The following is a 27,880-nucleotide window of genomic DNA, read 5'->3' on the forward strand; positions in this document are numbered from 1 at the left end:
CGGGCTCCAGTGATGTCTGCTGATGAGTATTTGGTCCGCTGCATTCTCTACCAACGGAAGCTTCCTGATGGTGATTAAAGGCAGCCCTGTGCATTGCGGTAGTTGAAACAGGTGGTGATATAACTCGGCTTTTGGAGAGACAGATTTTCAATTTCCCCCTTGTTTTGGTTTTCACTTTTTCCCACATGAAGTTTGTGGCCTCCGTGGGTGAAGATTACCAGCTTTTCTCCAGCATTGTGTTCACGCTTTTGACAACAGTGGCATGAGGGGAGTAAACTGAAATTTCTCCCATTTAACCTATAAGTGGAGAAAAGCTTCACCTACTCGATGTTATTTTACTAACCAAGAAGCAGTACTACTACTACCACTACCACTACCACTACCACTACCACTACTACTACTACTACTACTAATAATAATAATAAATAAATTCAATGGTGTAAAGGACTCTTACCTCCTATAATGAAATAAGTGTCAATCGCCAGGGTAAGGTTACAGGTAGATCTCCTTTAATGATTGCCTTATTTAGTGACCATTCAAAATTATGACAGTGTTGAAAAAGTAACGGTTCTCACATTTATACCTCTCACAGCATCCCCATGGTCACATGATCAAGATTAGGGTACTTTGCAACTGGGGAGGGCTCTGGGTTTTACTACTGTCACAGCATCCCGCAGTCATGTGATTGTCATTTGCACACTTCATAGCCGTCCTTCTTCTGTCAAGCAGAGCCCATAGAGGAGCCAGCAGTAAAATTGCAAGTCACGATCAGGTGGTGTCTCACTTAATGACTGGCAGAAGCGAGGGAGTGAGTTCATTGTGGTTATGTTATGTTTTCCTTGACAACCCTGTTGCTTAGCAACTAAACAAGGACTATTTCTAGTTTGATAGTAAATAATGCACACTTTGGTTTATCTGGAACCAAAGCAGATTTTATTAGGGAAGGTCTTCCCTGCTCATTCTAGGGCTATTGATGACCAGTTGGATATGTATTTATGTGCCCAGTCTTCCTGTGAGGTCTAACGTGAGTCTATAAACCAGAAAATGGGCTGTAAAGATGTCTACTAATGCATTATTTTACTTTCCTGAAAGCTTTTTGCGATCCTCCTTCCTGTTTTCTTCCTAGGCTGTCTACAGGTTTCCTGATCAAGTCTGGCATGTGGAGCTCTTGCCTCTCCACCATCAGCTGTATATTCTCTGTGCTGGAGTTGGCATTTATTGCGTGTCCTTGGACTACCAAAGCAGGTAAGGGATGGAATGTGATTGCATTAAGTATTTCAAGCTTTCTCCCTTGCCTAAAATTCTTGAATTAAAGGCTGGAGTGATCACATAGACTAGAACATAGAATGATAGGGTTGGAAGGGGCCTTGGAGGTCTTCTGCTCAAGCGGGAGACCCTATACCATTCCAGACAAATGGCTGTCCAGTATTTTTTTGAAAACCCCCAGTAATGGAGCACCTGTAACTGGATGTAAAGATAGAATAGGATAGGGTAGGGTAAGATAGGATAAAGCATATAATAGGATATAGGTTATAGGATGTACGATATAGGATAGGATAAGTCTGATATGTTGGCCAGATATTGTCAATAGAACCGCTGTTGAGTCCATGTAGGTCAGATAATGCCAGTTAATGGGCTGGATTTCTATGACTTGTAGAGAAGTCTGATTGGGAGCTTTGGGAATGATCTTGCTGTCGATGACATCTAACTCCTGATGCTTATAATAGAGGATGAGGATGGGGTATGTATGCAAAAGTGGGATTTGAAGGAAATAAGCGGCATTTCTAAAGTAGCAGGAGGGAGAACTCGGATTCTTTGGAGAATGCAGGATGTTTCCAGAAGGTTGGGAGTCATAGGCAAGAGGAACTAAGGCAAGGATAGATTAGGAGAACAGAAGATTGTTGAAGTTGCAATACATAGGGGTGGAGAGGAATATGACATTTTCAAGACGTACCACTCACCCATCTCTGTTACTAGATTCTGGGGTAACAGCAATTTCCAAACCATGTTCAAGAGCTAAGAAGCACAGTGTAATAAACACATCTTGGTATTACAAGACGCATGTAACCAACAGCAGCTCTCTGGGTAGAAGTTTGGCAAAAACTGAATATTTATGGCAAAATATCTTTTACACGGTTCTCTGTGTCAGTACTGGATTTAGGAAGATGTTTTTATTAATGGGGACTGTGACCTTAAACAAGGTGTATCACCCAAATCCTGAAACCCTGACCCCCAAGAATGAGCAACAAACCCATCTTGCCCAATGTTATACACCCAGTTTCCTGTCAATCAGAATAGAGCTGGAAGGGACTTTGGAGGTCTTCTAGTCCAACACTCTGCTCAAGCAGGGGATCCTAGTGACTGTCCAGTTTCTTCTTAAAAACCTTCAGCGATGAAGCACCTACAACTTTTGATGGCAAGCTGGTTCACAGGTTAATTGTTCTCACTGTTAGGAAGTTTCACCTAGACACATGGGGAGGCTATCAAAACATGGAATCCTGAGCTTTGACTAGAATCTTGGCATTGTGAAAATCAAGGTTTGTCGTTTCCTTCCCCCACTATGCTTGCATGGGTAGTATCTGTTGGGTAGTGTTGAGCATCAAGATTTAGGAAGCATTGTCTAGACCAGTATTTGTTAAAGTATGCTCTGAGAACATCTGGAGGTCCATCAAGACCCTTTCAGGTTCTGGGAAATCAAAATTATTTGCCAGATATTAAAGTTATTTGCAAAACGTTAAAGCAATGTCACTCTTCTCATTTTTTTTCTTTGTTAAAAATTTTTTTTCATGAAAAAATGACATCAATATCTAATAGGTTTAATATTGTTAGTTTTACATGATTCAATTAATAAATATTTCATGAATGTGTCCATTTTAATTTTTAATATGGTAGATATTGATAGATAAAATCCATAAGAATTATAAGCTCTTTTGGGATTCTCCCTAACTTTTAAGCACAGGAAGAAATCCTAAGAACAAAGAAGTTTAAGAAACACTAGTCTAGACAACCGATTTCTTGATGATTTGCTGGAAACTGTGGTTAGCATCTTCAGAGGCAGGATAACCATTCAAAACATCTGGTGAAACATCAGGAAATTGGTTGTCTAGACCACGATAATAAACCCTGAAGCTCAACACCTTCCTGAGGTTGCCTTTCCTTATCTAGCAAAACTGTTAATACAGTCAGGCAACATGTGCAAACAGCAGCTTCACACCTTGCGGCTTTTAATGGAGACTGGGTCAAGGGGAACATTCAAATCTCCCTGCCAGTCCCATTGACACAGATAGAGCATCTCCTCTAATGTAGCCTATAGGAACACATTAGAAATCTGCAGGGAGTCCTGTTCTTGGCTCTCAAATCTAGGTTGTCCCTTGGCTGTTTGTGTGTTTTTCTGCCATTCATTCTTTTGCCATTCTTTTCCAGGTTCCAAGCAGCTTAAAAAAGAATTCTTATAGGCAAAAAATAAAAAAGAATTAAGGGGCTGGAACTTCCCTCCAGAGGTGTTGTTCTGTCCGTCTTAATCCAGCTCTCCCCATTCTTGAATCCAGCTCAGTGAAGCGGATGCTAAACCTTCTGATTTGCCAGTGCTGTTTCCGAGTTTTCTCCCTTTGGCTACTCTGAGAGGTTTTTCTTGTTTGCTTTGAAGGTTAGTGAAGCAGACGGATGGCGAGGAAAGCGACTGCTTTTCCAGCATCTTCCCCATGGGCTGTGATGCCTGCGCTCTCCCTGATGCCACACTTTGCACCTTCACGCTGCTCAATGATGTCTTGGTCACCCTTTCCCAAGTCCGAGAGAAGTGGTGCATGAATCTCCACAAACTCCCAGGCCCTGAAAGCCAGGAGAAATTGCCACATCAGCCAGTCAGTCACGTGGACATCACCACCAGCACAAGCAATGATGGCGACATGTCTTTAGCCCACTTCCTCCCGGTGCTGTGTTGTGCATCTGCTCCTGGTGCCAGTAAACATTGGGAGGGACTTCGCCATTCTGGGGGGTTCGTGCTGGAAGAGCCTCTCTTCAGCCTCCTTTTCGGTGTAGACGCTGCCATGCTGGATTCTCCCATGATCCTCTGTGGCTTCCCCGATGGGCAGTTGTGTTCAGTGCCTTTGAAGGCCCTGAACTCGCCTGGAGACCACGGCTGGGAAGACTCACCCGTCAAGATCCTTCATCATCTGGAGGAGCCAGTGGTCTTCATTGGGGCCCTGAGGACTGAACGGAAATCTCCAGATGCGGAGGAGCATCCAGCCTATGGAGGCTTGGGTTGTGACTGCGTTGTGGCTTTGGGACACTATGGTAAAATGGTGGCCATCAAGGCCTCTCAAGAAGAAGAAGTCAAAGTCCCAGAGCTCCGGGAGTATTACCTACAAGGGCCAGTTCTGTGTGCAGCCTGCAGCGGGGGAAGTTGCATGTACTACAGCACCCATTCTGACATCTATGCAGTTGACTTGGACAGCAACACACCTGAGGCTGAAAAAGTGGAGGCTCCGGCAGGGACCCTTCCTTCAGCTGTGTCTCCTGCAAGCTTGAGTATCTGCAGTGTGGTGGCGCTTTCCTTATCTTCCCGGGAATCAGAAGGTATTAGACCATTAGAATAGGTCTGCAGTCTGGAACGGTAGAATAATTCTACTTACATGAAGTCCTTCTTTGGATACATCCTATTGAACCTATTAGTACAGGTAGTCCTTGACCAGTCACTTAGCAACCATTAAAAATTATAACCTGGAAAAGGGATTTATGACCTGAATTGTAAGTTCTGACAGTTGCACCTGCCCATCCCCCATGGTTATGAGGCAGCACTTTGAGTGTTTGGCAATATGGATGTCTTCATGGCCATTTGCAGTGTCCTGCAGTCACATGACCATGCTTTACGATGGTTTTGCCGAAAACCAACACTTCTAGTTTTTGGCAAAACCATGCCATAGCAAACAAGGGGTTCGCTTGATGACCACAGCGTTCATACTTAGGACTGCCATGTTTGCTTAATGACTACTGGAAAAAAAATGTAAAATTGGGTCAGTCACAAATTGTTTTATGACCATTACAATTTACAAGAATAATGAGAAGGCCCCATTACAGTTGTCACTGTAGAACTACCTGCAGTAAATTATGAAGAGAAACGAGGAAATAGTGGTGTGGACAGAATGTATCTTAACTCAGGCTCAAGTACTGATTCATATTTTATTTATTTAGTTTTATTTATTTATTTTTGAAGTACGTATTAGATAATATATATAAGTATAAGCATGAATTGAATACATAAGATGAATACAAATAAAGGGAACGTTAGGACAGGGACGGTAGGCACGCTGGTGCTCTTATGCACGCCCCTTACAGACTTCTTAGAAATGGTGTGAGGTCAACAGTATTTACATTACTTTTGCTGAAAATGAATTTGTCCATGGTACAGATAGTCCTCAACCTATGGCCACAATCGAGTCTCAAATTTCCATTGCTAAGCAAGACAACGATTATGAGTTTGGTCCCATTTTATGATCTTTCTTGCCACAGTGGTTAAATGAATCCCTGCAGCTGTTAAGTTAGTAAAATAGTTGTTAAAAACCATCTGGCTGTGAAAAGCAGTCATGTCACTTTTACCTGAAAGTTACCATGGTAACTTCAGATTGTCAGTGAACAAATGGTTGTAAGTCGAGGACTACCTGTATTACCTCAGAACAAATGGGGATCACATCCAGAAAAACTCAAGAGAAGATTTTCTTTAACGCTGACCTTTTCTTAGGCCCAAAATGGCCTTGAGAAATAAACCTTTTGTCTCTCCCTAGGTTGGCCAGGGCAGCAACTAAGTGTGTTACTGCATTGGGCTTGTGAGGTGGCTACATGAAAGAAGAAAGTTGTGTGCTTCTTTGTTGTAACATGTGTTAAACAATCCCTGAGCTGCAGACTTCAGTCAGGAGACAGATCCCTAGTCAATCCATCCTTCAGCTTGTGGTGTTGCTGAGGGACCTTGGCAGTAATTTTAAGATTTTGTCCAAGATTGGGCAATGTTTGTGTCCAAGGCTGCCTTGAGCAGCTTCCACAGCAAAACACAGTGGCACTAAAGTGAGGTCTTATCTGGGCAATAAGGTCATCACACAAACGTTGCCATGATATAATTATGTCCCAATGTTTGACACAGTAGATAAATTGCAGCAGGGGAGAGAAGTTATCAGTACCAATGTGTGGTCATTTATCGCCAGACACTCATTTGATGATAGCTACAGCTTGTGATCATATAAAGGGGGCCATTACAAGTAGTCCTTGCCTTACGACCACAGTGGAGTCCAAAATTTGCATTACGAAGCAAGACAGTTGTTAAGTGAGTTGTGCCCCATTGGACAAACTTTTTTTTGCCACCATTGTTAAACGAATCACTGCAGTTATTAAGTGAATCATACGTTGTTAAGTGAATCTGGCTTTCCCCATTGCTTGTTGGAAACCTGCTGGGAAATTTACAAATGATGATCCACATAATTGTGGGAGAGAGTGCAGCTGTCATAAAATACATGTTGGTTGCCAAGCAACCAAATTTTGATCACAGACTGGGTAGGCTGCTACAGTTTTAAGTGTAAAAACTGGTCATAAGTCACTTTTTTCAGTGTCATTGTAAACTTCAAATGGTCACTAAACAAATGGTTGTAAGTCGAGGATTACCTTTATATTGTCTAAGCAAATAAGTTTTTCCTCCTCTTAGAGGAGTAGAAGTTCTCAAGGGTTTCTCTCTTCCCTCCCCCCCCCTTTTTTTTTAATGACAATAACACTCTTTCAGATCTTAGAGGTGGTGCACCTCCAGCATATTGCCCAGGGATGCCAGTGTGCCTGCGGACATTCTCTTGTTTGCCTTAAGACTTCCTATTCTTCATAAGCTTTTCATTTTTAATAAACAAGGATTAATGGAAAACTGGTTTTGGGGGGGGTTGGTTTTTTTAAAGAGAAAATTGGCATTCTGTAATGTGATATCACAGGCTCCAGTCCAGCATGATAATTTCCAGAAACATCTCCAGGCTCCAAAAGGACTTTTTAAAAAATAAATAAATAAAAGTATATGTGGCTGTAGCCTCTGATCTAGCTGCCCATAAAAATGACAGAAGTAAGTAAGGATTCGTAGAGTGCAGTCTGCAGGAGGAAGAGCTGGCATACTGGTAAATTGGTGCTTTGTAACCAGTTAGTTCCCCGTGCAGCTATTTTGTGAACGGGCAGGTTGCCCAACTCGCAAGATGTTCACTAAATTCCAAATCTGCCCATCATCCACTCAAGGCTAAGAGAGCCTTAGCTTCTGTTCTGGTTTTCAGGTGCAGCGCTCCACTTCAAAATGCCAGGAAGGTGTTCCACCGTGTTTCAGAAACTGTGATCTGAGGGGCGGCAAAACTGAATTCATAACTAGATACGGCTCTGTGGTCTTAAATTGCATAGACCTAGACCAGCTAAAAAGTTTGTTTGTTTTATATCCCGACTTCATTATTTTTATAAACAACTCAAAGTGCGAACATACTTCTTCCTTCTCCTATTTTCCCCACACCACCCAGGAGGTGAATTGGGCTGAGAAAAAAATCACCCAGCTGGTTTTCAGGCCTAAGGCCAGACTAGAACTCACTATCTCCTCAGGCCAGACTAGAACTCACCATCTCCTAGTTTCCACCCTGGTGCCTTAAATCTCTAGATCGAATTGAAGTCTTTGTTCCTTTTCCTACCCCCTCTCCCTCTCCTTGTTAAGACCATTTTCTGTGGCTTGTTCATATCATACTTGCCTAGTCAGACAGGGATGTCTTGATTTGAGTTGAAGGAGCTCAGCCTTTGCAGCTTTGGGGAAAGGCTGTATGGTCATTATATGCTAGTGTGTGATACTTTCTTGTTTCGGGCTTTTGCACAGAGAAAAGCTTGAGGCCAGCTTGCACCAACTCAGCCCCATCAAGAAAACAGGAGGGTGGAACTCTAGTTCAAGAGCTCAGCCTCCTTTCAGCAAAATGGCTCTGAAATGCTGTAACCTGGGGAGTTAAGCAGTTCACTGTTCGCCCCCTTTTCTTCCTTTCTTGTGCAAAACATCTGCATTGTGCTTGCTCACCATGCCAGAGGCATTCAGATCCTGCATGCAGGAAACAGACTTCCTTTCTAACAAGGATTGGTAAAGGCCATTTGTCTCCCCCTTGAACACAAAGGAGGGGAAAGCGGGGGGGGTTGTTCCAGTTACCAACACGGTTTTAGGAAGCAAATGACTTTGCACCCATCCTTGCCATAACTGGGGTATTTGGTATGGTGGAAAGGCCCTTGCCTAAAGGAGCTGCACTATTTTTTTTGTGCGAGGTGGTGGTGGATGGAAATGGATAAGGAAGAAGCAAGCAAGAAAACTGGGAATGTTTTGTTTGTGTGGACAAATTGTAGTGGTAGTGAAGCAGTTTCTGAAAGCAGCAGGGAGGAGATTTAGAATTATGCAGCATGTAAGAAGCTGGCTATCTGGCCCACTATAAGCTTTATTTTTAGTGCTGCTTTAATTTCTGAGCTGTTAATAGACTTTTTCTCCTTCAACCTTCTTTACATGCTAATGAGATCCAGCAGCAAGTTTTATTTTAAAAGGCTCTATTCAGGAAGTCCAATTCTCAGTTCAATCCCAGATCTAGTTGTGGGGGTCAGTTGTCACTGTGCCTCTTCCTTTCCCTAGGGGCTCTTTCTTCAGTTTCTGAACCCTAATTCCTTGCATCCTAGGATGAAATTGTTCTATTTGGAAAGGATCATTAGCAAGTAAAATGAAGCGTTCAACTAGGATAAGGATTCTGGAAGGGAACTTACCTGGATATACAGTTGTCCTTTTTTCTCTTCCTGGAAGTAGGTTTTCTGCCTGCCATTTGCCCCATTTTGTTGTTCTTTCCCCCAACTTTCAGCATCATTCCCCACTTTGATCTTTTGAGGGGGAAGATGATCTGTCTATCTGTCTGTCTGTCTATGGTATCTATCTATCTTCTAATTTATATCCATCTTTACTGTGTTTATAAACAACTCAAGCCAGCGAAAATATCTAATGTTCCTTCTTCCTCCTAATTTCCCCACAACAACTCTGTGAGGTGGCTTGGGCTGAAAAAGAGTGTGGCCCAAGGTCACCCAGACATGGCTTTCATGTCTTGAACTCTCAGTTTCTCAGTTTCTATATGAAGTATTGGCCTCTGGAAAGGGCAGGGTGCCTGCCTGGCAGCAAACAGCTGGGATCTTGCTTTTGAATGAGAAATGGTGAAGAAGAAGAAGAAGAAGCAGCTGCCACCATCTTTTTCTTCTGCTGCCTTTTCTTTGGTCAGCCCTGAGTCTGCTGCGTTTCGTTTTCACTCTTCAAGCCTCTCCTGGGACCAACGATTTTCTCTGCCCCCTGGAGTGGGGGAGTCTACAATGGCTTTGCTCCCAGCATGAGTGTGGCAGTGACTGAAGTTACTTTCTGTGCACAGAAATTGATCTCAGCTCTTCCAGGACAGGCTGAGCAATGTTCTCTTCTTGCAGTTCTTCCTGCAGGCTGAGAAGAGTTATCCATAGGTTAATACACATTTGCAACCCAAATCCAGGCTGGATGTACACCCACACCAATATGCCACTATCCATATACGTACAACATAGCCAATATCCTTTTTATTCCCCATTACCTCTTTAATTCTCTTGTGATCTTCTTTGCCCCTGTTCGACTCCCTCCCTCTGATGCAAAATACTTTCTATCCTCAGTCCCCTTTCCAACTTACTTTTTATCTTTTTCCTGTATAGGTGGGCACGTTTCCAGATAAAACACTGTGCTGCAGCCACCTGCCGTTTTATTGTAATAAATGTGGTGGAGTTGTGATTTAATTGGCAACATGCCTGCTTCTCTTCTCTCTTTTGTGAAAAGGAAAGAGTTTTGAATATCTGGTGCGACAGGGATATTGAGGGGCATGTGCACGGACAGAGATAGTGGTATTTCAGCTTTTTGTTGCATCATGAAAGCTGTCTTCCAAATGCTGGTTAGATTGCCCGTTTCTTCCTTCTCTAAGGTCGTGTAACTACAACCTCAGAATTCCAAACCAGCATAGTTGTTCCAGAGCTTTTATTGTCAGATGGTTCTAGGACAGTGTTTTTCAAACTTGGCAGCTTTAAGATGTGTGGACTTCAACTCCCAGAATTCCCCAGTCAGCATGTTTGCCTGTTTGGAAAAGTTGAAGAAATTTTTGTTTGTTTGTTTGAGTATTGTATGGGGAAGTACAGATCCCTCATGGTTTGAACTTTACAACAACAGTTGAGCTCAAAATTCCTCTTGCTAAGCAAGACAGCTGTTGAGTGAGTTTTGCCCCATTTTACGACCATTCTTGCCATCTTTGTTAAGTGAATCACTGCAGTTCTTAAGTTAGCAACATGGTTGTTAGGTCAATCCGGTTTCCCCATTCACTTTGCTTGTCAAGAAGTGACCACATGACCCCGGGACACTGCAACCGTCATAAATATGAACCTGTTGTCAAACATCCGATTTTGATCACGTGACCACGCTGCAACAGTCGTAAATGTGAAAAATGGTCACAGATCACTTTGCAGTGTCGTTCTAACGGTCACTAAATGTATGGTTATAAAACGAGGATTATTTGTATTTATTAGTTTTTTTAATCCCACCTTTTATTACTTTATAAGTAACTCAAGGCATACATAATACTCCATCCTCTTATTTTTCCCACAACAACCACCCTGTGATGTAGGTTGGGCTGAGAGAGAGTGACTGGCCCAAGGTCACCCAGCCGACTTTCGTGCCTAAGGCGAAACTAGAACTAGAACTCAGAGTCTCCCGGTTTCTAGGCCAGCACTTTAAAACCACTACATTAGACTACACAAATACAAGGAGTACACAGGTTTTAAAAACTGGGCATTTATTTGTCTGACATATATTTATTTATTACATTTCTAGGACACCCATCTCCCCTACAAGGTGACTGCTTGTAGGGGAGATGCGAGAGATTCTGTAGTAGGTGGATCAGGACAAATCTGATTTGACTTACTTTTGATTTAATTTTTTAAAATTAAATTTTATACAATTATCCTTCCATTGAGTTTAATCATTTTCTCCTTCAGTGACCCTAAACATGGTAATATGGGAGCACTTTGGAGGTCCTTGGTGAAGGCTCTTTAGGGCTCTAGGTAACCTTCACACTTCAAGTTCTGCTTCTCTGATCTATTGTGGGGAGGCAGACGGAAATCTTCCCCATGGTGTTAACTCTCTCCTCTGCTTGTCTCCTCCTCTTCTACATTGCCACCATGCACAGGAGAATCTGAACTTCTGGCTCTCTCCGCCAAAGGCCGTCTCATGACGTGTGGCTTGTGTAGCCCAGATGATACACAGCCGCTCAAGATGAACGCTGACAAAGCTGGGCAGAGGATCAAAGAGCTGCTGTCCGGGATAGGCCATGTGTCTGAAAGGTAAGAGTTGACCTCTCTATGAATAGCATCCCTTGCATATAGAGTACAAATTTGGCATTTTTACTTGTATGGCTTAGGAACTCTCCAGGAAGCATTTGCTAATGCTACCTGGATTGTCCTGCCTGAGCAGCATTTTCTGGCACAAGGATTTGATGCTAAACCCTACAGTGGGATGGAAGAGTGAACCACAATATGCTCAGTTAATGGACAAGGCAGGAAACATGGCAATAGTGGCTCGATGGGTGAAGGTGACAGCTATGCAGGAGGCTCTGTTTGGGGTGTCAATGGAACTGGAAGAAGCGGAGGCATAAGGGCTTCTAGAAGAGCAGTACAGGTAGTCCTCAACTTACAGCCACAATTGAGCCCAAAATTTATGTTGCTAAGCGAGAAATTTGTTAGGTTTTGCCCCATTTTACGAATTTTCTTGCCACATTTGTTAAGCGAATCACCGCAGTTGTTAAGGCAGTTGTTAAGTGAATCTGGCTTCCCCTTGATTTTGCTTGTCAGAAGGTTGCAAAAGGGGATCACATAACCCGGGGACATTGCAACCGTCGTGAATATGAATCAGTTGTCAAGCATCTGAATGTAAGTCACATGACCATGGGGATGCTGCAACGGTCATAAGTGTGGAAAACGATCAAAAGTCACTTTTTTCAGTGCCATTGTAATTGAACAGTCACTAAATAAACTGTTGTAAATTGAAGACTACCTGTACAGGCTCTGCAGCTTGCATTGGAAGTTCTCCTTGAGAACTGGCCTGCTGTTGTGGCCCGCCAGCGGCCAGCAGAGCTGGCAGCAGATTTGGACAGTGAGGAGGTTGAGGAGGAACGTGGGCCAATCCTGGAGTCTGGGGAGGCTCAGACAAGGGCTCTGAGTCAGAGGCAGAGAGCGGGCCAAGGCCATCTGGAAGTTCTTTGCTGCCTCCGGAGTCTCTGGAGCAGGGGTGAAATGCTCCTGGTTCGGACCGGATCACCCGATCCGGTAGCGATGGCAGTGGGTGGTTCAGAGAACCGGTAGCAAAAATCCCTGCGCCCCCCCCTCCCCCACCATGCCCACGAGCTGCAGGATCATCAGAGGCTTTTTTTTTTTTTTTTACTTTTAAAAGTATTTTTTCTATAACCTCTTCCGACGAAAAAATGCTTTTAAAAGTGATTGTGTGGCTCAGCTGGGATAGTCAGAGGCTTTTCAAAGCATTTTTTTCTGCAACCTCTTGGCCGAAGAGGTGGTAAAAAAAATGCTTTGAAAAGTCTCTGACGATCCCAGCTGAGTTGCCTGATTGGCAGAGAGATATTTTTAAAAAAGCCTCTCTGACGATCCCAGCTGAGTTGCCTGAGCGGCAAAGGCTTTTCAAAGCATTAGAAAAAATGCTTTGAAAAGTTTTTTTTTAAAAGTTGGCCACGCCCACCCAGTCACATTAACCCCCCCCCCCTCCATTTCACCCCTGCTCTGGAGTCTGACATCAGTGAGGCAGAAGAACAGCGGGAGCCTATTCCCAGTGTGCGCATGCACAGAGCAGCCAGAAGACAGGAACAATTAAGAAAACAGGGTCGACTTGGGAGTAAGGCTTGGAGATGATTGGCCCCTCCCATAAAACATAAAAGAGAAGTGAACGAGACGTGAGCTTTTGCAGGAAGCAGTTAGTTCATCTGGTTGGTAAAAGCTTTGGAAAAGTTCTGTTTGACTCTGTGCTAAGTTTGGCCTTGCCCTGCATGTGTCAATTAATTCTCTGGCAGCATTCCAAGGGAGATAAGGTGAGTGTTTGTAAACATTTCCCTGAAAGACTGTTTGAGAAGCCTTTCAGACTGGGAATGACAATAATTCACAGCCGTATGAATTAAAGAGGTTTGCCGGGACTAAGATTGTGCTGTATACTTTCTAAGGAAGTCTAGGTCAGAACACCTGTAGGCTTCAGCAAGGGATGGAAGTGAGTCCAGTGCCAACATAGCTTACTTGCAGGCCCTCCGGTCACTTGGCTGAGCCTTCAAACAAAGCCATGCAAAAGGCCAGCAGTTTCCAACATCTTCTAACATATAGGTTTTCTATTGCATAGCTGTCTTTCGCATATGAATTTCTTAGGCAGTTTTTACCATCAGTCTTATTCAGTGTTTCCTTCTCTTTTGATCCCTGCAGAGTGTCCTCCCTTAAAAAAGCTGTGGACCAAAAAAATCAAGCTTTGACCTGCCTGAACCAAGTGATGAACGTGAGTGCAGCTTTGCTTTCAAGCCAGAATGGTCCGAAGCCCATCACTTGCACCATCGCTGCTCATTGGAGCCATATGCTGGTTCAGGACACCTTGACAATCTCCTGCATCTTGGAAAACTCAAGCGAATGCAGCCTGGAGCGGGGCTGGACCTTCTGTGTCCAGCTTTTCGCCAACTCCTGTGACTTTGAGGAAACTACTTCAGATTCTGCCACCACCTATACTTTCCCTATAGATCAGCTTCTTCCAGGGAACAAGACAGAGGTGACCCTTCCAGTCAGCCCCGCCGAAGGCTCCAAACTGAATCTGCCTTTCACTGTCTCCTGCTCCCTCTACTACAGCTTGCAGGAGATCTTAGGCACCGTTTCTGAATCCACTGAGCTTCTGGATGACCTCTTTTCAGACGATTCCCCTGGCCTTGCTCTGGACAGAGAAGGCATCTGCCTGCCCTTGAGGGAAGACACCATTGACCTCCTGCAGTGCCTTCGCTTGGATGACAACAAGGGAATGTCTGAAGCTACCCAACCTGCTGTGGCCATTTCTGTCCCCGGGGATCCAGTTGAAAACTTCTTGAAGTTATCTCTCAAGAGCATGGAAGAGAATGATGAGCTTGTCCCAAAGGGACCGAGTATCATCGATGAAAATTACTTGGCTCCAACTATAGCTTCAATCAAGGTATCCTCTGAACTGCTGAGAACGTCCTTGAAGGCCTTCTGTGAAGGTGTGTGTTACCTGTGAATATTTTTAAACTTCCTGTCTTTTGTCCTCTCCTTGCCTTTCATTAGGTTTAGCATCTCCAAGGCCCACCTTCATTGACAGCTCACATGGTCTGTTTGCCCTTAAAAAAACAGTGTCTATTATTTGCAAGGCAGCTGTTGTGAGAGACTTGGGAGGTCTCGCTTGTCAATGGACCAGTTAATAATGTTCTTGGCCGAGTTATGTGATGACAGAACTTCCTGTAATTTTGTTTTGTTTTTCACACACACACACAGCAAAATTCTAAAAGAAGAGTTGGAGCTCCGTGGCTCTGCAGATGTTGCTACACAACCAGCCAGTATGGCAGTGATGAGGGATGCTGGGAATTGCAGTCCTGTAGCATCTGCCAGGTCCAGGTTTCCCATCGCTATTTTACATAATCTCTTCCAGAGTCAGAGAATGTCAAACTAATAGACTGAAAGCCAGCAATAGGCCACCTTTGTGTTCTAATGAGTTTTCCACCATCAAAAAGCCTGCAAATGACTCCCAGATCCTTTGAGTTAACAGGGGACAGTGTTGCAGCCAAATCCAGTGATAGAAGCTGGATAACTTTCCTCTTGGCAATTAAAATTAATGCAAGTAGTGCGCCATGTCCATGAGCAAATCCTCATTTCCGGCTAATCCTGAGAATTAATTTCAGCCCAGACTAGAGTGGATACCTTGCCAAGATAAGCAATAAAATGTTTTCTAAGGATACTTAAAATTTTATATTTATATGATGTTGAGTATACAATTGCATAATGGTTCTCAACAAAGTAGTGTTGCAGGGAGGAAGACGGCGAGATTTGGAATATTTTGCAAGAATTGCAAGCAGTGATAGACAGGGATTGTAGACATTTCCTTTGTCCATCTCACTGGAACAGAGATCTAATACCTATCGGCAGTATAGGTTTTTAGATCTCTTGTGTTTAAATATATATTTAAAAATTGGAGACTGCCCATCTCACTCATAGACAACTTGTGGGGAGGCTACCGTTAAAACAGAAAGAATAAAATTATTGTTTATCTTTTTCTAAATGTCCATTGTCTTTTATTCATACCATCATGAACTCATATTCGTAAAGGTGGGTCCTTGCACTCAAAAGGATATAAGACAATCAGTTCAGTCTAACATCTTTATTACAAAGTTACATATGTCCTAGACCAGTGATGGCTAACCTTTCCGCCATCGCGTGCCAAAAGCGGGGATTGCGCGGGGGGTTGCACATTTGTGTGCCCACAACCAAAATTCAATGTCCCCCTGCGCCTGCCCCCCGCGCCCCACCACTTTTGGCATGCAATGGCATGGTGCGGCCAATAGGCCCATTTTCGCCAACCCCCAGGGTCCAGAAGCTTTCTTGGAGCCTTTTGAAAAAAGCATCCTAGACTTAAAGACTCTTAGGTAGGTTTGGAAAGCCAGCAGGAGAATCAGGGAATGTCAGTCGGGTATCCCCAGGTATCCTCATGCTTTTCAGGTAACAAAGATTGCTCTTCTTCCCTTCTTTTGTTATCTTTGCCCAGAAGTGTCGTTGTGCTGTGTTGTGCTGCGATGGCTGCTGGCTGAAAATGCTGAAGCGGATGCCCTTCGGAGCCAGGAGGTGGCAGTCATGCAAGGGTTGGCCCCGGATGGAGGCAAAGTGCAGCTGAACATCCGAGAGGCAAGGCAGGAGTTGTAACTGGGCCGTGAAACTTTGACTTTCGGTTATGCTGGTTTAGATGGGTTTGTTGTCATAGAAACGGCTTGCATATAGATTTTATGTAAAAGTAAAAAGTTGAGGCTGTTTGTTATTATCTTATTCTACTGCGCTAAAGAAAGAGATGGAGGTCAATGGTTTTCTTTCTTTTTTCCCTTTTCCCTACACTTTTTCCCTCTTCCCTTTTTCCTCCCCTATTTTTCCACTATTTTCATTTTGTTAGACTTAAATTTTATTGTCACTTTGAATGTACACCGATCGGCATACATTAAAATGAAATTTCATTGCATACAGCTCTCAAAGGGTCTCCACCGCCAATATACGCTACATAAACATGACTAAATACATGCATATGTACGTACATAGATACATACATACATACATGTATTTTACATTTTGATAAACAAATGCAAATTAGGAACTTGAGTTGCAATTGAGCCGGCATTAGAGGGAAGCGGGGGAGAGGAGAACATTCCTGATGCAGAACTGCATTTCGCTCAAGGTGTGGAGATCACCATGATGGCCCTAGACATGATGCAGTTTGTAAAGATCCATTTAGTAATCCTGAGTGATTACAAATGCGCTCTGCTTCTTGCTTGTCCTCTTTCATGGGTTCACATGTGCTCTTGTCTTGCTACATGGAGCATAGAATAACAGGTTTGGAAGGGATCTTGGAGTCTTCTAGTCCAGCGGTCCCCAACCTTTCTGGTTCTGTGGACTAGTAGTGGTGGCAGCACTGGCAACAGCTGGAGGGGGGGGAGAGGGGAATAGTTTTGCACACATGCATGCATGCCCACCACTTGCACGATGGCACCTTTGTGCATGCACTCACCTGGCTCTTGCACGAATGTAGCTTGGCACAGACACTTGCTCACTCACCACTTGCACAGCCTGGTTCCCAACGGGCCAGAACCCAGTACTGGGCCACGGATCAGAGGTTAGGGACTTCTGTTCTAGTCCAAGTCTCTGCAGGAAACCCAATACCAGTAATGGCTAACTTTTTTGTTGTCGCATGCCAAAAGCGGGGGTCGCACGGGGTGTGTGTGTGTGCTTGTGTGCCCACGCCCATAATTCAATGCACCCCCCAACACACATGCGACACCTCCCCCCCCCCCGTGCTCCCTCTGCTTTTGGCACATGATGGCACAGTGGGCCCATTTCTCACCCTCCCCAGGCTCAGAGGCTTTCTAGAAGCCTGGGGAGGGCAAAAACGGCTTTCCCCAATCCCCGGAGGCCGGAAATGGCCTGTTTCCTGACTTCCAGTGGGCCCAGAACGCCTGAAAACCAGCTGGCCAGCGTGCGCATGCACGTTGGAGTTCAGCTAGGAAAATGCTTGGGTGCCCACTGATATGGCTCCACGTGCCACAGGTGGCACATGTGCCATAGGTTCATCATCATGGCCCTATACCATTCCGGACAAATAGCAGTTTTGGGCAGTTTACAATGTAAGCATATTGCCCCCAACAATCTGGGTCCTCATTTTACCAACCTCAGCAGGATGGAAGGCTGAGTCAACCTTGAGCTGGTCAGGATCAAACTCCTGGCAGTGGGTAGAGTTAGCCTGCAATACAGGTAGCCCTCGACTTACAACTACAATTGAGCTCAAAATTTCCATTGCTAAGCAAGACAGTTGTTAAGTGAATTTTGCCCTATTTTACAACCTTTGTTGTCATAATTGTTAACTGGATCACTGCAGTTGTTAAGTTAGTAACATGGTTGTTGAGGGAATCTGGCTTCCCCATTGACTTTGCTCGTCAGAACGCCACAAAAAATCGTCTCATGACCCCAAGACACTGAAACCATCATAAAGACGAGGTAGTTGCCAAGCATCCAGAATTTTGATCATGTGACCATGGAGATGCTGCAATGGTTGCAAGTGTGAAAAATGGTCAGAAGTCACTTTTTTTCAGTGCCATTGTAACTTCAAGAGCTCACGAAATGAACTGGGTCGAGGACTACCTGTATAAAATTTCCATTCTAATTTTTGCTGCAGGTCACACTGCATGCTACGAGCTTAAACGCAATGTAACCTTTTCAATGAACTGGAAAAACCACTTTGGGAGGAGTCCGTTGACTCTCCTTTCATTCCAGTGACAGGCTCTCCAAGCATGCTACCTTAGCTTAAATTGGGGGCATAAATCATATAAATAAATAAATTTGGGAGAGGGATACTGTGCTTCCAGACAAAATAGCTCAGAACATGGAAGCAAGAAAGAAAAAATTAGTTACATGCTTAAAATGCTGTTTGGCCTTCTGTGCTCTTACATAAGGTGGAACCCTACTCTCTTCCTCTCTCTTTTTCCTCTTTGAGCGTCAGTGGTGTGGAACAGTGATTATTTTTCTCTGTCAAATGAAAGCCATTTAAAAAAAAAAAAATGATTGACACTTCCTTACTCTCAGTTTCGCTGCTCGGTGAAACCGGTGACAGTGACATTCTTGTTTTCCTCCCAGGTGACTGTCAGTGACCTAAGCCCAGCAGGTCCTATCCAAGCTGTGGAGATTGTCATCCAGGGCTCTCCACTGGTGAACATGTGTCAACTGCATCATGCTGTGGTTCGGCGCATTCAGGTATGTGCTGTGGCAGAGTGAAAGAAGGCAGGATGTTTGCCTATTATATCCTGAAAACTTTGGTTGCACAAACAAGTTAGGGATTTAGGTTGCAATCCAGCAGGAGGTGGGGCTGCATGGTATTTTCCTGTTGCCCTGCCCCAAAATCTGGGCTGATTTGTGAAATAGTCTTGAGGACACATAGACTTCCTCTCTCTTAAGAAAGGGAATGAATATTCCATGGTCCTCATCAGAAGTGGGATTCACTTACCTTCCCTACCGGTTTGCAAATGGGAGCGCATGCGCCACCTCTGCGCATGAGCACAGCCTTCTGCGCATGCACAGTAGTCGTGCATTATATCCGGATGGGTGGGAGGATCCTCCCGCACTCGCTGCTACCGGTTTGCGCGATCTGTGAACCCCTGTGAAAGAACTACTCTTTACAAATCTTGCGTTTTGGGGATGATAAAGAAAACATAAAACTTTGACATGTCATTTGGGTGTCCTTAAGGCTTCATGGGTGGGAGGTGGGAATGGCAGCATGTCCTAAAGAGAAGGAGAGCAGGAAACCCAGAGGTGCTGGGCCTAATCCTTTAGGAATTTGTTAGGCCATCACTTCACATTCAAAAAGCACAAGGGGTCGGATTTGAAGACCTAGTAGTCGTATTTCTCACCTTGCCCTGGCATTTATTTTCGATTTCACTCATTTACATATTCGGCTCATTCATCAATGAGTAATAACAGAATGAATAAATAACAATTAGGACCAATAGCATTATAGAATTACAACATCAAAACAGTGGAGTAAATATGCTTTTAACTATACGTAAAGATAAATGTTGTCAATAGTAAAAAATGGCAACTAGGAAAGGAAAGATAGAAAAGAAGGCTATGTTTCAAATTTTTTCTCAAAGCATGACAAAGAAGAAGCCAGCTGGACTGATTTGGGGAGGAAATTCCAGAGTGTTGACAACGCCACCAAGGACTGGAGATGCTTTCCCTATTTAATTCCAGGCAGGCTTCCTTTGGGGGTAGCATACAAACAAGGCCCTTGTCTGCAGAGTATAGAGCCTGGATGGGACCATATGGAAGAAACCATTGCTTCAAACAGGAGGGGTTTAAGCAGTCCTGTTTGTTTTGATCTGATTAACACAGGCTCTGATTTTGGAACAAGCTGCCCAGGATTCTTCTCCCCCAGATATCAGAGTGCAGTATCTCCAACAGATCCAAGCCAACCATGAGGTAAGCAGCTTCCCAGACTCAAGACACTGGAGGGAAGCAAGTGTGCATTGCAGACTTCATTCAAGCTGGCTATGGGAGAAATTCAACCACTTTGCCTTTGACTGAACTCCATGATTTCATAGTACAGGTCGTCCTTAACAACTCTTTTCTGTCACTAAGCAAAGTGTTGGGTGAAACATCTTACGACCACACTGCTTAGCGAAGGCAGTTCCAGTAGTTCTGGTTGTTAGGCAAGAACTGTGCAGTCATTAGGAGAGGACCTCAAAATGTTCCTGCCCTGCTGGCTGACTTCCATTTTCCATCTATCTGTCTAATGTGTTTCCCAGAAAATAAGACCCAAGCAGAAAATAAGCCCTAGCATGATTTTTCAGGATGCTTGTAATAGAAGTCCTACCCCCAAAATAAGCCCCAGTTAAGATCTTCAGCCAGATGGACACATTTAGTACCGTATTTCCCTGAAAATAAGACCTAACCAGAAAATAAGACCTAATGTGTCTTTTGGAGCAAAAAAAAAGACCTGGTCTTATTTTCAGGGAAACACACTCTCTCTCCCTCTTTCTCTCCCTCCCTCCCTCTTTCCCTCTCTCTCATCTCTGCCCTTTTGGCACTGGAGGAAGAAGATCAGCAAGGGCAGACGGAGTGCAGGGCAGCCAAAAGGACAGAGATGAGGGGGGAGCAGGAAATAGGAGTTGGGGAGAATTGAAGTGCACACTGCAGTTGTAAATGCAGGCAGGCTGCCAAATATCTGAATTTTGATTATGTGACTGTGGGTGGCAGGGACCTATGACAGCTATAGATTCAAGGACTGGTTGTAACTACCATTTCTTCATTTGTTCAAATCCATCTTCAAATGATTGCTAAATGAGTGGTCAATAAGCAAGGACTTCCACATTTGTTTTCAGCCACTTTATTGAAATTGGAGAGGCTGAACATCTTAGTTTCAGAATCTGGCTTGACAGAGCCAATGAAGGAATGAATTTACAGCTTCTTCCATAGTTGTTGACTGCCTTGCCCAGTCTTGAATCAGCTGTGTTCATTCTGTTTATGTGTTCCATAATTTGATTAGCGATACCATTCTTTCCTTCCCTGCCTTAGCCCAGAGCTAAAAGCAGACATTCATATAAAGCATGACCCGTGATTTCACAATGGAACCTTTTATGCAACTGAAGATTTCACTTGAGGGTTGAGTTTTGTCTTGTCACTTTTCTGCCTGTCCGCAATCGTGGAAATACACACTGCCCACCCTGGGTTTATGTAGAACATCTGAATAGCTTTTCTCCCTCAGGCAAGGTGCATTTTAATTAGTGGTGGGTTGCCTCCGGTTTGCACCGGTTGTATAGAACCAGTAGTAAAACTGGCGGGAGGCTCCGCCCACTGACCCCGACGTCATCAAAACGTTTCTGAACATGCGCAGAAGAGCACAAGAGCGAAGCGAGCACACACGCACGGCCCCATTGTGAACCGGTAGTAAAGGTAAGTAGAACCCACCCCTGATTTTAATCCAGTACTATGTTTCCCACAGCAGCCAATAAGATGCCTCTGGTACGCTCACAGGCATGAGACAGAAATGCACCCTTCTTGTTGCTGTTGCTGATGTTGGTGATATCACCAGGCCTCACTTTAGCAGACTCTGGACATAATAGATAAAATATCTTGCCATTTCATGTGTGGATAATATCATTTTATCTACGTGCAAACTCATAACGATTTTCATCTTGCTAAATAGAGGTAGTCATTTAGAAGCAGTCCTTGATTTAGGACTACGATTCAGACTGGGACCCCCATCACTAAGCGAGGAGGTCCTTACATGAGTCACATTCCATTTTACAAGTTTTTGCTGTGGTCATTAAAAGTGAATCACGTGGTCATTAAGCAAACCCAGTTCCCCGCATTGACTTTGCTTGTGAGAAGATGATTGCGAAGGTTGAAATAGCGAAGGGTCAGGTGGCCCTGGGATGCTGCGACCATTGTAAATACTTGTTGGTTGTCAGGTGCCTGAATTTTTGAGGACTGGTTTCATAAATCACTTCTTCCACTGCTGCCGTAACTTCAAACGGTCACTAAATAAATGACTGTACGTTGGGGACTACCTATATTTTGTCCTCACAACAGCAGTAGCGAGGTTGATCGGGCTGAAAGAAAATGACTGACTGGATTAAAATTCCTCTGCAGTTGATAGTTTTTGAGACCTGCTTTCCCCAATATCTACTCTTCGGATCTAATAGCCTTAGGTCTCTCCTCGATCAATTTACCCTCTCGCATTACAGACCGCCAGCTAGTGACCCTCACATCATCTTGTAATAGATTTCACAGATTAATTATGCAAATAACACATTCATTCTGAGCCATCTGTGGTCTATCAGTAGCCACGGAGTTAATTTCTGTCCAGGCCATTAAATTCTAGCAGCAGATTTTAGAATCGATGTTCTCAGCTCGAAGGTATTCTTAGCTTTTTACTGTAAACCAATTAATATTCATCCAGAAAAGCTGGAGGGAGAGGGAGAGAAATCCAGTAAATAGCACCTTCCCCCCCCAGTATAAACTGATGAGAGGGATGATTTAAAACCTCACCAGCACAGCTATCAAGGGTTCCCCCACCAAGACATCTCTGATGGTCTGCCAAAATTCTGGATTCTCCTAGTTTGTCCAACTGGGGACGGTTTGTTTGTTTGTTTGCTTTCTGTTTGGAAGGGATTCTTTTAGCCCAGCTCTAGAAAAAAAAAAAAAAATAGGAAGGAAGGTGCTTTGGATCTTCCTGTATGAAGGCCAGAAGCCCTGACCATTACAAATTCTGCCAATCCTGAAACATACAAAGAGCTGCAGAACCACACAATCTTGTGCAGGGAGAAAGATTTAATGGGAAATCCTTCTTTTGAATTGAAGATGTATAATCCTTGCTTAACTAGCACAGGTGGGACCAGCAATTCCCAATCGCTAACCTCTGTGGTCATTAAGCAAGACATCACGTGACCACATGTTTTTATTTATTTATTTATTTCTGGCTTCTCTTATTGACTCTGCTTGTTGGAAGCCGGCTGTGAAGCACACGAATGGCGATCGCAGGACCAATCATAAAGTTACTTTTTAGGCACCATCGTAATTTAAAATGGTCACTAAATGGGGCAATCGTTAAGTGAGGACCATCTGTATGGTGTATCAGTCTGTATCACCAGATTCTAGGTAGTGTATAAAAACTTAAAAGTAACCTATACAAAAAAACAGTACCATCCTGCCCTCCAAAACAAAAAAACACAATATCACCCCCCCCAAAAAAAAACCTACAAAAGAAGAAAAAGTGGCAGACCAGCCCCCCTTAAGCTTTGAAAGCCCACCTGCATGAAATTATTTTCACAGCCCTGCAAAATGTTAGCACCAAATGGGCCATTTCTATCTTCGGAGGCAACATGTTGCAGAATGAGTAGGATGCATCACAAAAGACCTGTGGTGGGGCTGCCAGATTTTGAACAAGCCCTCATTAGATGACTCGACAGGATAGACAGGAAAACATCTTGCAGACCACGCTCCCTGCTGAGCATAGAACAATGTTATAAGGAGCTTTATAGGTAACTAATAGAATGCCTGAAGAAGAGGAACTGCATTGTAACTTCCAAGGTGTCTTTGAAGGGCAGCCCCAAATAAAGTGCATTGTAGAAGTCTGGCTGTGTGGGTAAGGAGGGCTTGGAAAGCCATGTTCTCTAGTTGGGCATGAGCCTGCCAGCAAAGGCAGCCATTTCAGAGAAGCTTGTTGATCAATCACTGTTCTAATCAAGGAGAAAAGCAACCTAGAACTAAGGAGAAATTTCCTGACAATTAGAACAATTAATTAGTGGAATGACTTGCCTCCAGAAGTTGTGAGTGCTCCAAAACTGGAAGTTTTTAAGAAGATATTGGATAACCATTTGTCTGAAGTGGTATGGGGTCTCCTGCTTGAGCAGTAGGTAGGATTAGAAGACCTCCAAGATCTCTTCCAGCTCTATTGTTCTGTTCTGTTCTGTTCTGTTCACAAGAAATGATAATTCTCCACAACAATCTTTTTGGGATGGAATGGACCAAAAGAGGTCAAATGTAGGATTTAGCCTTTCAGAGATTTGCTCATTTTGAAGCCCACCTTGCACCTAAGTTCTCCCCAGTGCTTTCAGAAATGCCCAAAGCCTTCCATTTTATCAAAATGTAAAGGTCTTTTCCCTGATTTATTTCATGATGACATTGGATTATGGATTTCCTGCCTGAGCAGGGGGTTGGACTTGATCTCCAAGGTCCCTTCCAATTCTGTTATTCTGTTATTCTGTTCTGTTAGATGCTGTTAAAGGAAGCCCAGTCCCTCCGGGATAACTTGTGCCTGGGGAATGATTCGGATGCAACAGTGGAGAAGCTTCTTCATGTTTACCAGCAGCTACGCAACCCCAGCCTTGTGGTCCTGTGAGTGTCAAGCAGCGGCACCCCTTGGAGGATCCCACTGTCGCCTCTGCCCAGAGCTGGTGGATGAAGGGAGCAGCAGGCTGTGCACTTTCTGGATGGGAGGCTGAAGCAGGGGCGTGGCAGAGAAGGGGTGGAGGATCCCAACAGGCAGACCCCGGCTCCTCTGGAGACTGAAGGATCAGGGGCCAAGCTTTCTCCTGCAATCCCCAATCCTCTTCCCTTTGAACACAACTAGCTACCCCGCCCGCCCTCCCTAGGCTCCGTATTTTATGCCCACCCTGGACGGGCACCTGGTTGCATTGTGACGCTCTCACACGCAGGCAGGTGGTCCGGTCCTTGTGTGCACGTGTGTGCAGAGATGCCCAGGTGCATGTATGTAATTTGGATGGCTAGCAAGACGCTCTCGTGGCTGAGGGTGGTGTGTTGTGGATTACCCTCGATGTCGTTAGTTTAGCTTTTCTCGCTTTTGGTGGCACTTAACGTTGCTGTGGCAGGCAAGTCTGGTGAGTTGTCAGTGGGGAAGGGAGGGGGAGATTTTGCTGGAAATGCAACGCCTTTTGGTTCATTCCGAGCAGCAGCAGCAGCAGCAGCCACCATCACCACCAAAGGGCTATGCTTCTAGCTGTGTCACATTTTTTCAGAAAACACTGTGGAAAAAACAGGCTGTCACATACCTAGGTAACTCAGGGGGTGCTCTTAGTACGGCATCCCTTTTTCTAATGGGACATTTTGCTCCTTTTTCCAATATGTTTCCTTTCTATAAACTACTTGCTTGTCAATTTCCAAGGCAGAGACTCCTGCAGACTTGTGTTTATGTGTGTTTTAACCCATCTTTGCTTCTCAAGGGGCTTGTATTGATGGGAAAATGTCCAGCGTTTGTCAAGCTGTTAACTCCTGGGATAGCCCTCCCTTGCTGGGAAGTCCAGTCTTTCCTTCCCTTCCCTTCCCTTCCTTCCCTTCCCCTCCCCCTGGCAGCTTGGGGGCTTTGCCTGCTGCCTCCCTGCTGAGCTAATGCAGCATCTGTTTTAAAAGCTGCCTCCTCCTGATGAATAATTGAAAAGCCACACCACCGGCACTCACTGGCTGGCACTAAAGGCCATTAGGAAACACACCATTGCTCAGGGGTGAAGGCTGCCATGCACTTTCCTCTTGTCCAATCTGGAATAATTGATGTCATGGCTGCCCTCTGCCCTCAGTGAGAATCCTCACCTTGAATCCCGGAGCTCTTTCGAGGCAGATGGGGCTGTCCTCCCCTCCCATCCCCATGCGGCCCTTTCCCTTGTAGTTACCAGGTCAGCCTGAAAATTTTAAAATGGGGGGGGGGAGAGAGAGAGAGAGAGAGAGCTGTTACCACCCACAGGGGGAATGCCTGCTTTGTGTTTGGGAAGCTGTCCAAAGCCCTGTTTCTTGAATCTTAGGATGCCCCTCGCCTGACCTTTCCTTCCCCGATAGAAGCAACGACCGGGCGGTCCAAGCAGCAGCAGCTGAAGCTTCCTTGAGGGACCCCCGTTTTTTTTTTTTTTTTTTTTTTTACAGAAACTGCCGTTTTCCCCGGCTTACCTAGCTGGGTCAGGCTCCATAAATACACTCACATGCATTTATGTAATTAACCTTCCAAAATGAAGGTTAAGCGAACCTTTGTTGTTCAAGGCTTGGGAATATTGAGGTATTGAGGTATTGAGCGAAAGGAGGAGATATGCTGCTCCTTCCCCCATCCCACCTTTTCTAATTTCTCTTAATATATTGGAATTCAGGTGGATGCTCCTGCTCCTTCATCTGAACCCCTGTAATCTTGGAGTGCTCCACCAGCGGCATTTGCAAGGATTTGGGGGTGGGGGAGGGGACAGGCAGCACTGCTGTGTCTGAGTGGGAAAAAGCAGGGAACCAAATAGAGAACAGTCCCAGCGCCCTTCTTTAGAAAAGTTCAGGTTTCAGTTACTGATAGTGCTTCTGTAGACTGCGATTCCCTGCTCGTGTCCTCGCCTCCTGCTCAGCAAGCCCTGAGTGGAAGAATTGACAGGTCTGGGTCTCAGCCTCCCTGCAGTGCTAACCTAATTGGACGCCGGCCAACAACCATTCAGCGCTGAATACGTACAGAGAGAGTCCAGACACACACCCCAGCTCCATGAGGAGCAGGAATTGGATTTAGAGAGCATCTCTGCTTGGAGAAATCATAGCTGGTGGGTATTGAAGCTGGAGAACCTAAACAAGAGGTTCCTAGTCACTGCAAGGAGGAGGAGGAGGCTACTCCCAGGGCCCGGCTGGAATTGTTTTGCTCAAAGAAAGGAAGTCAAGTCCAGATTAATCAGGTCTCCAGACTCCATCAAAGAATTCATCCTGGCACTCAAAAATATAATTTCAGGATCCTAGTCTGAATACGTGACTCCTACCTCGTTTCCTTTCCTAGAAAGTATCCTATTTGTTTATCATCAAGAGTGTCAGCCACACTTTTCTCAGCCAAACTGAGCTCTGATTTATCCCATATCCCCCACTATACACATACCTTTAGGGCGATAAATTTGTAGAGCAGACGCACTTGTGTTTTCCCATTATGACAAATTGTGTGTAATTCCTCTGCAAATTGCTGGTCTGGTCTTCTGCATTAGGAATATAGTTGCACTACCTTCTTGCCGTCAGCAGAGGTCAATATGCCATTAACTCTGGGTTGCTTGGAGGGGATTTCTCTGAGGTCCATGGAGGCTGAAGCTGAGCAATGCCATTTTGGCTCTAAGATGAGAGGTCCTTAGCCAAGTGGGCCATAAGATCCACAGTATATTCCTTGTTTAATTCTTGGGAATACATCTCATGTTGATCATCCCAGGATCAGGTGACCTTATGGTGGAGCCTCTTTCAACCCTGTTCTCTTGCCTAAGAGATAGCAACATCACAGCTACCCAAACCATTTAGCAGTCTCTTCCTCATTCTAGTGAGCTCTCTCTCCAACATCACACAAGCAGCAAATCCGCTGGGATCAGCAGGAGTTTAAAAGCTCACCTGCTGCTCCTTGCCCAAGATCTCTCAGCAATTTTGAAGCCGCCTTCTGTCCAAATGCAATACACTGAGCGCTTGCTTTTGTGTGTCTGAAAAACTAGCAGTGTGATAGAGCTGTTATTTCCCCTGTGGCGCAGATGCATTTCTTTCTTTTGCTATCTTTTTCCTATGCAGACTAACACAAAACACATTATGCCTGTTCCCTGAAAAATGAGAATCTCTTCAAGCTCAAAACATACGCACAAAAGAAGGGTGTTTTTGTTATATTGATGTGGTGGTGTGTCTTTCCATAAGCCACATAAGTGCCTGGTTTGAAGTCCAACCCACAGGACATACAGATTGGTCCACGTGTTGCATTAAACATGACTTATTTCACCAAGATTTTTGGATTAAGGCTCACGAGAGTTTTACAATTATATTTCTAAACCGGAGTGACCAGATTGATGAAATCTGTAACACTAAAGCTAAGTAACTCCCACTTGCATATATGCATGTTTCCCCACTAAGGATGGTTTACAAAAGTACAATTACATCTGACTTTAAACAGTATGGCTCAACAGAGTGACTGAACCTACTTATACACTTGCTTTGCAGCAGCTTGGATAACACCCAAGTGCGCTCACATTGGTTGTGAATAATGCACAGATCAAAC

The 27,880-nt window shown here is 44.4% G+C and overlaps 1 protein-coding gene across 1 annotated transcript in view; it reads left to right on the plus strand.

Annotated features, from left to right (window-relative positions):
* FAAP100 (FA core complex associated protein 100) overlaps positions 1-25,023 on the plus strand; it is a 29,393-nt gene extending 4,370 nt beyond the window's left edge. Inside the window, exons 3-10 of the mRNA XM_034412755.3 lie at positions 1,127-1,245; positions 3,647-4,575; positions 11,247-11,400; positions 13,531-14,321; positions 15,857-15,993; positions 18,481-18,597; positions 19,732-19,818; positions 24,116-25,023. Of these exons, the coding sequence (XP_034268646.2) occupies positions 1,127-1,245; positions 3,647-4,575; positions 11,247-11,400; positions 13,531-14,321; positions 15,857-15,993; positions 18,481-18,597; positions 19,732-19,818; positions 24,116-24,241 (2,460 nt within the window). The 3' untranslated portion in view covers positions 24,242-25,023. The remainder of the gene's footprint in view (positions 1-1,126; positions 1,246-3,646; positions 4,576-11,246; positions 11,401-13,530; positions 14,322-15,856; positions 15,994-18,480; positions 18,598-19,731; positions 19,819-24,115) is intronic.
* The last annotated feature ends 2,857 nt before the right edge of the window (positions 25,024-27,880 follow it).

The sequence above is a fragment of the Pantherophis guttatus genome, chromosome 2, assembly GCF_059756535.1.
Source record: "Pantherophis guttatus breed Tessera chromosome 2, ASM5975653v1, whole genome shotgun sequence".
In the NCBI taxonomy this organism is placed as follows: domain Eukaryota; kingdom Metazoa; phylum Chordata; class Lepidosauria; order Squamata; family Colubridae; genus Pantherophis; species Pantherophis guttatus.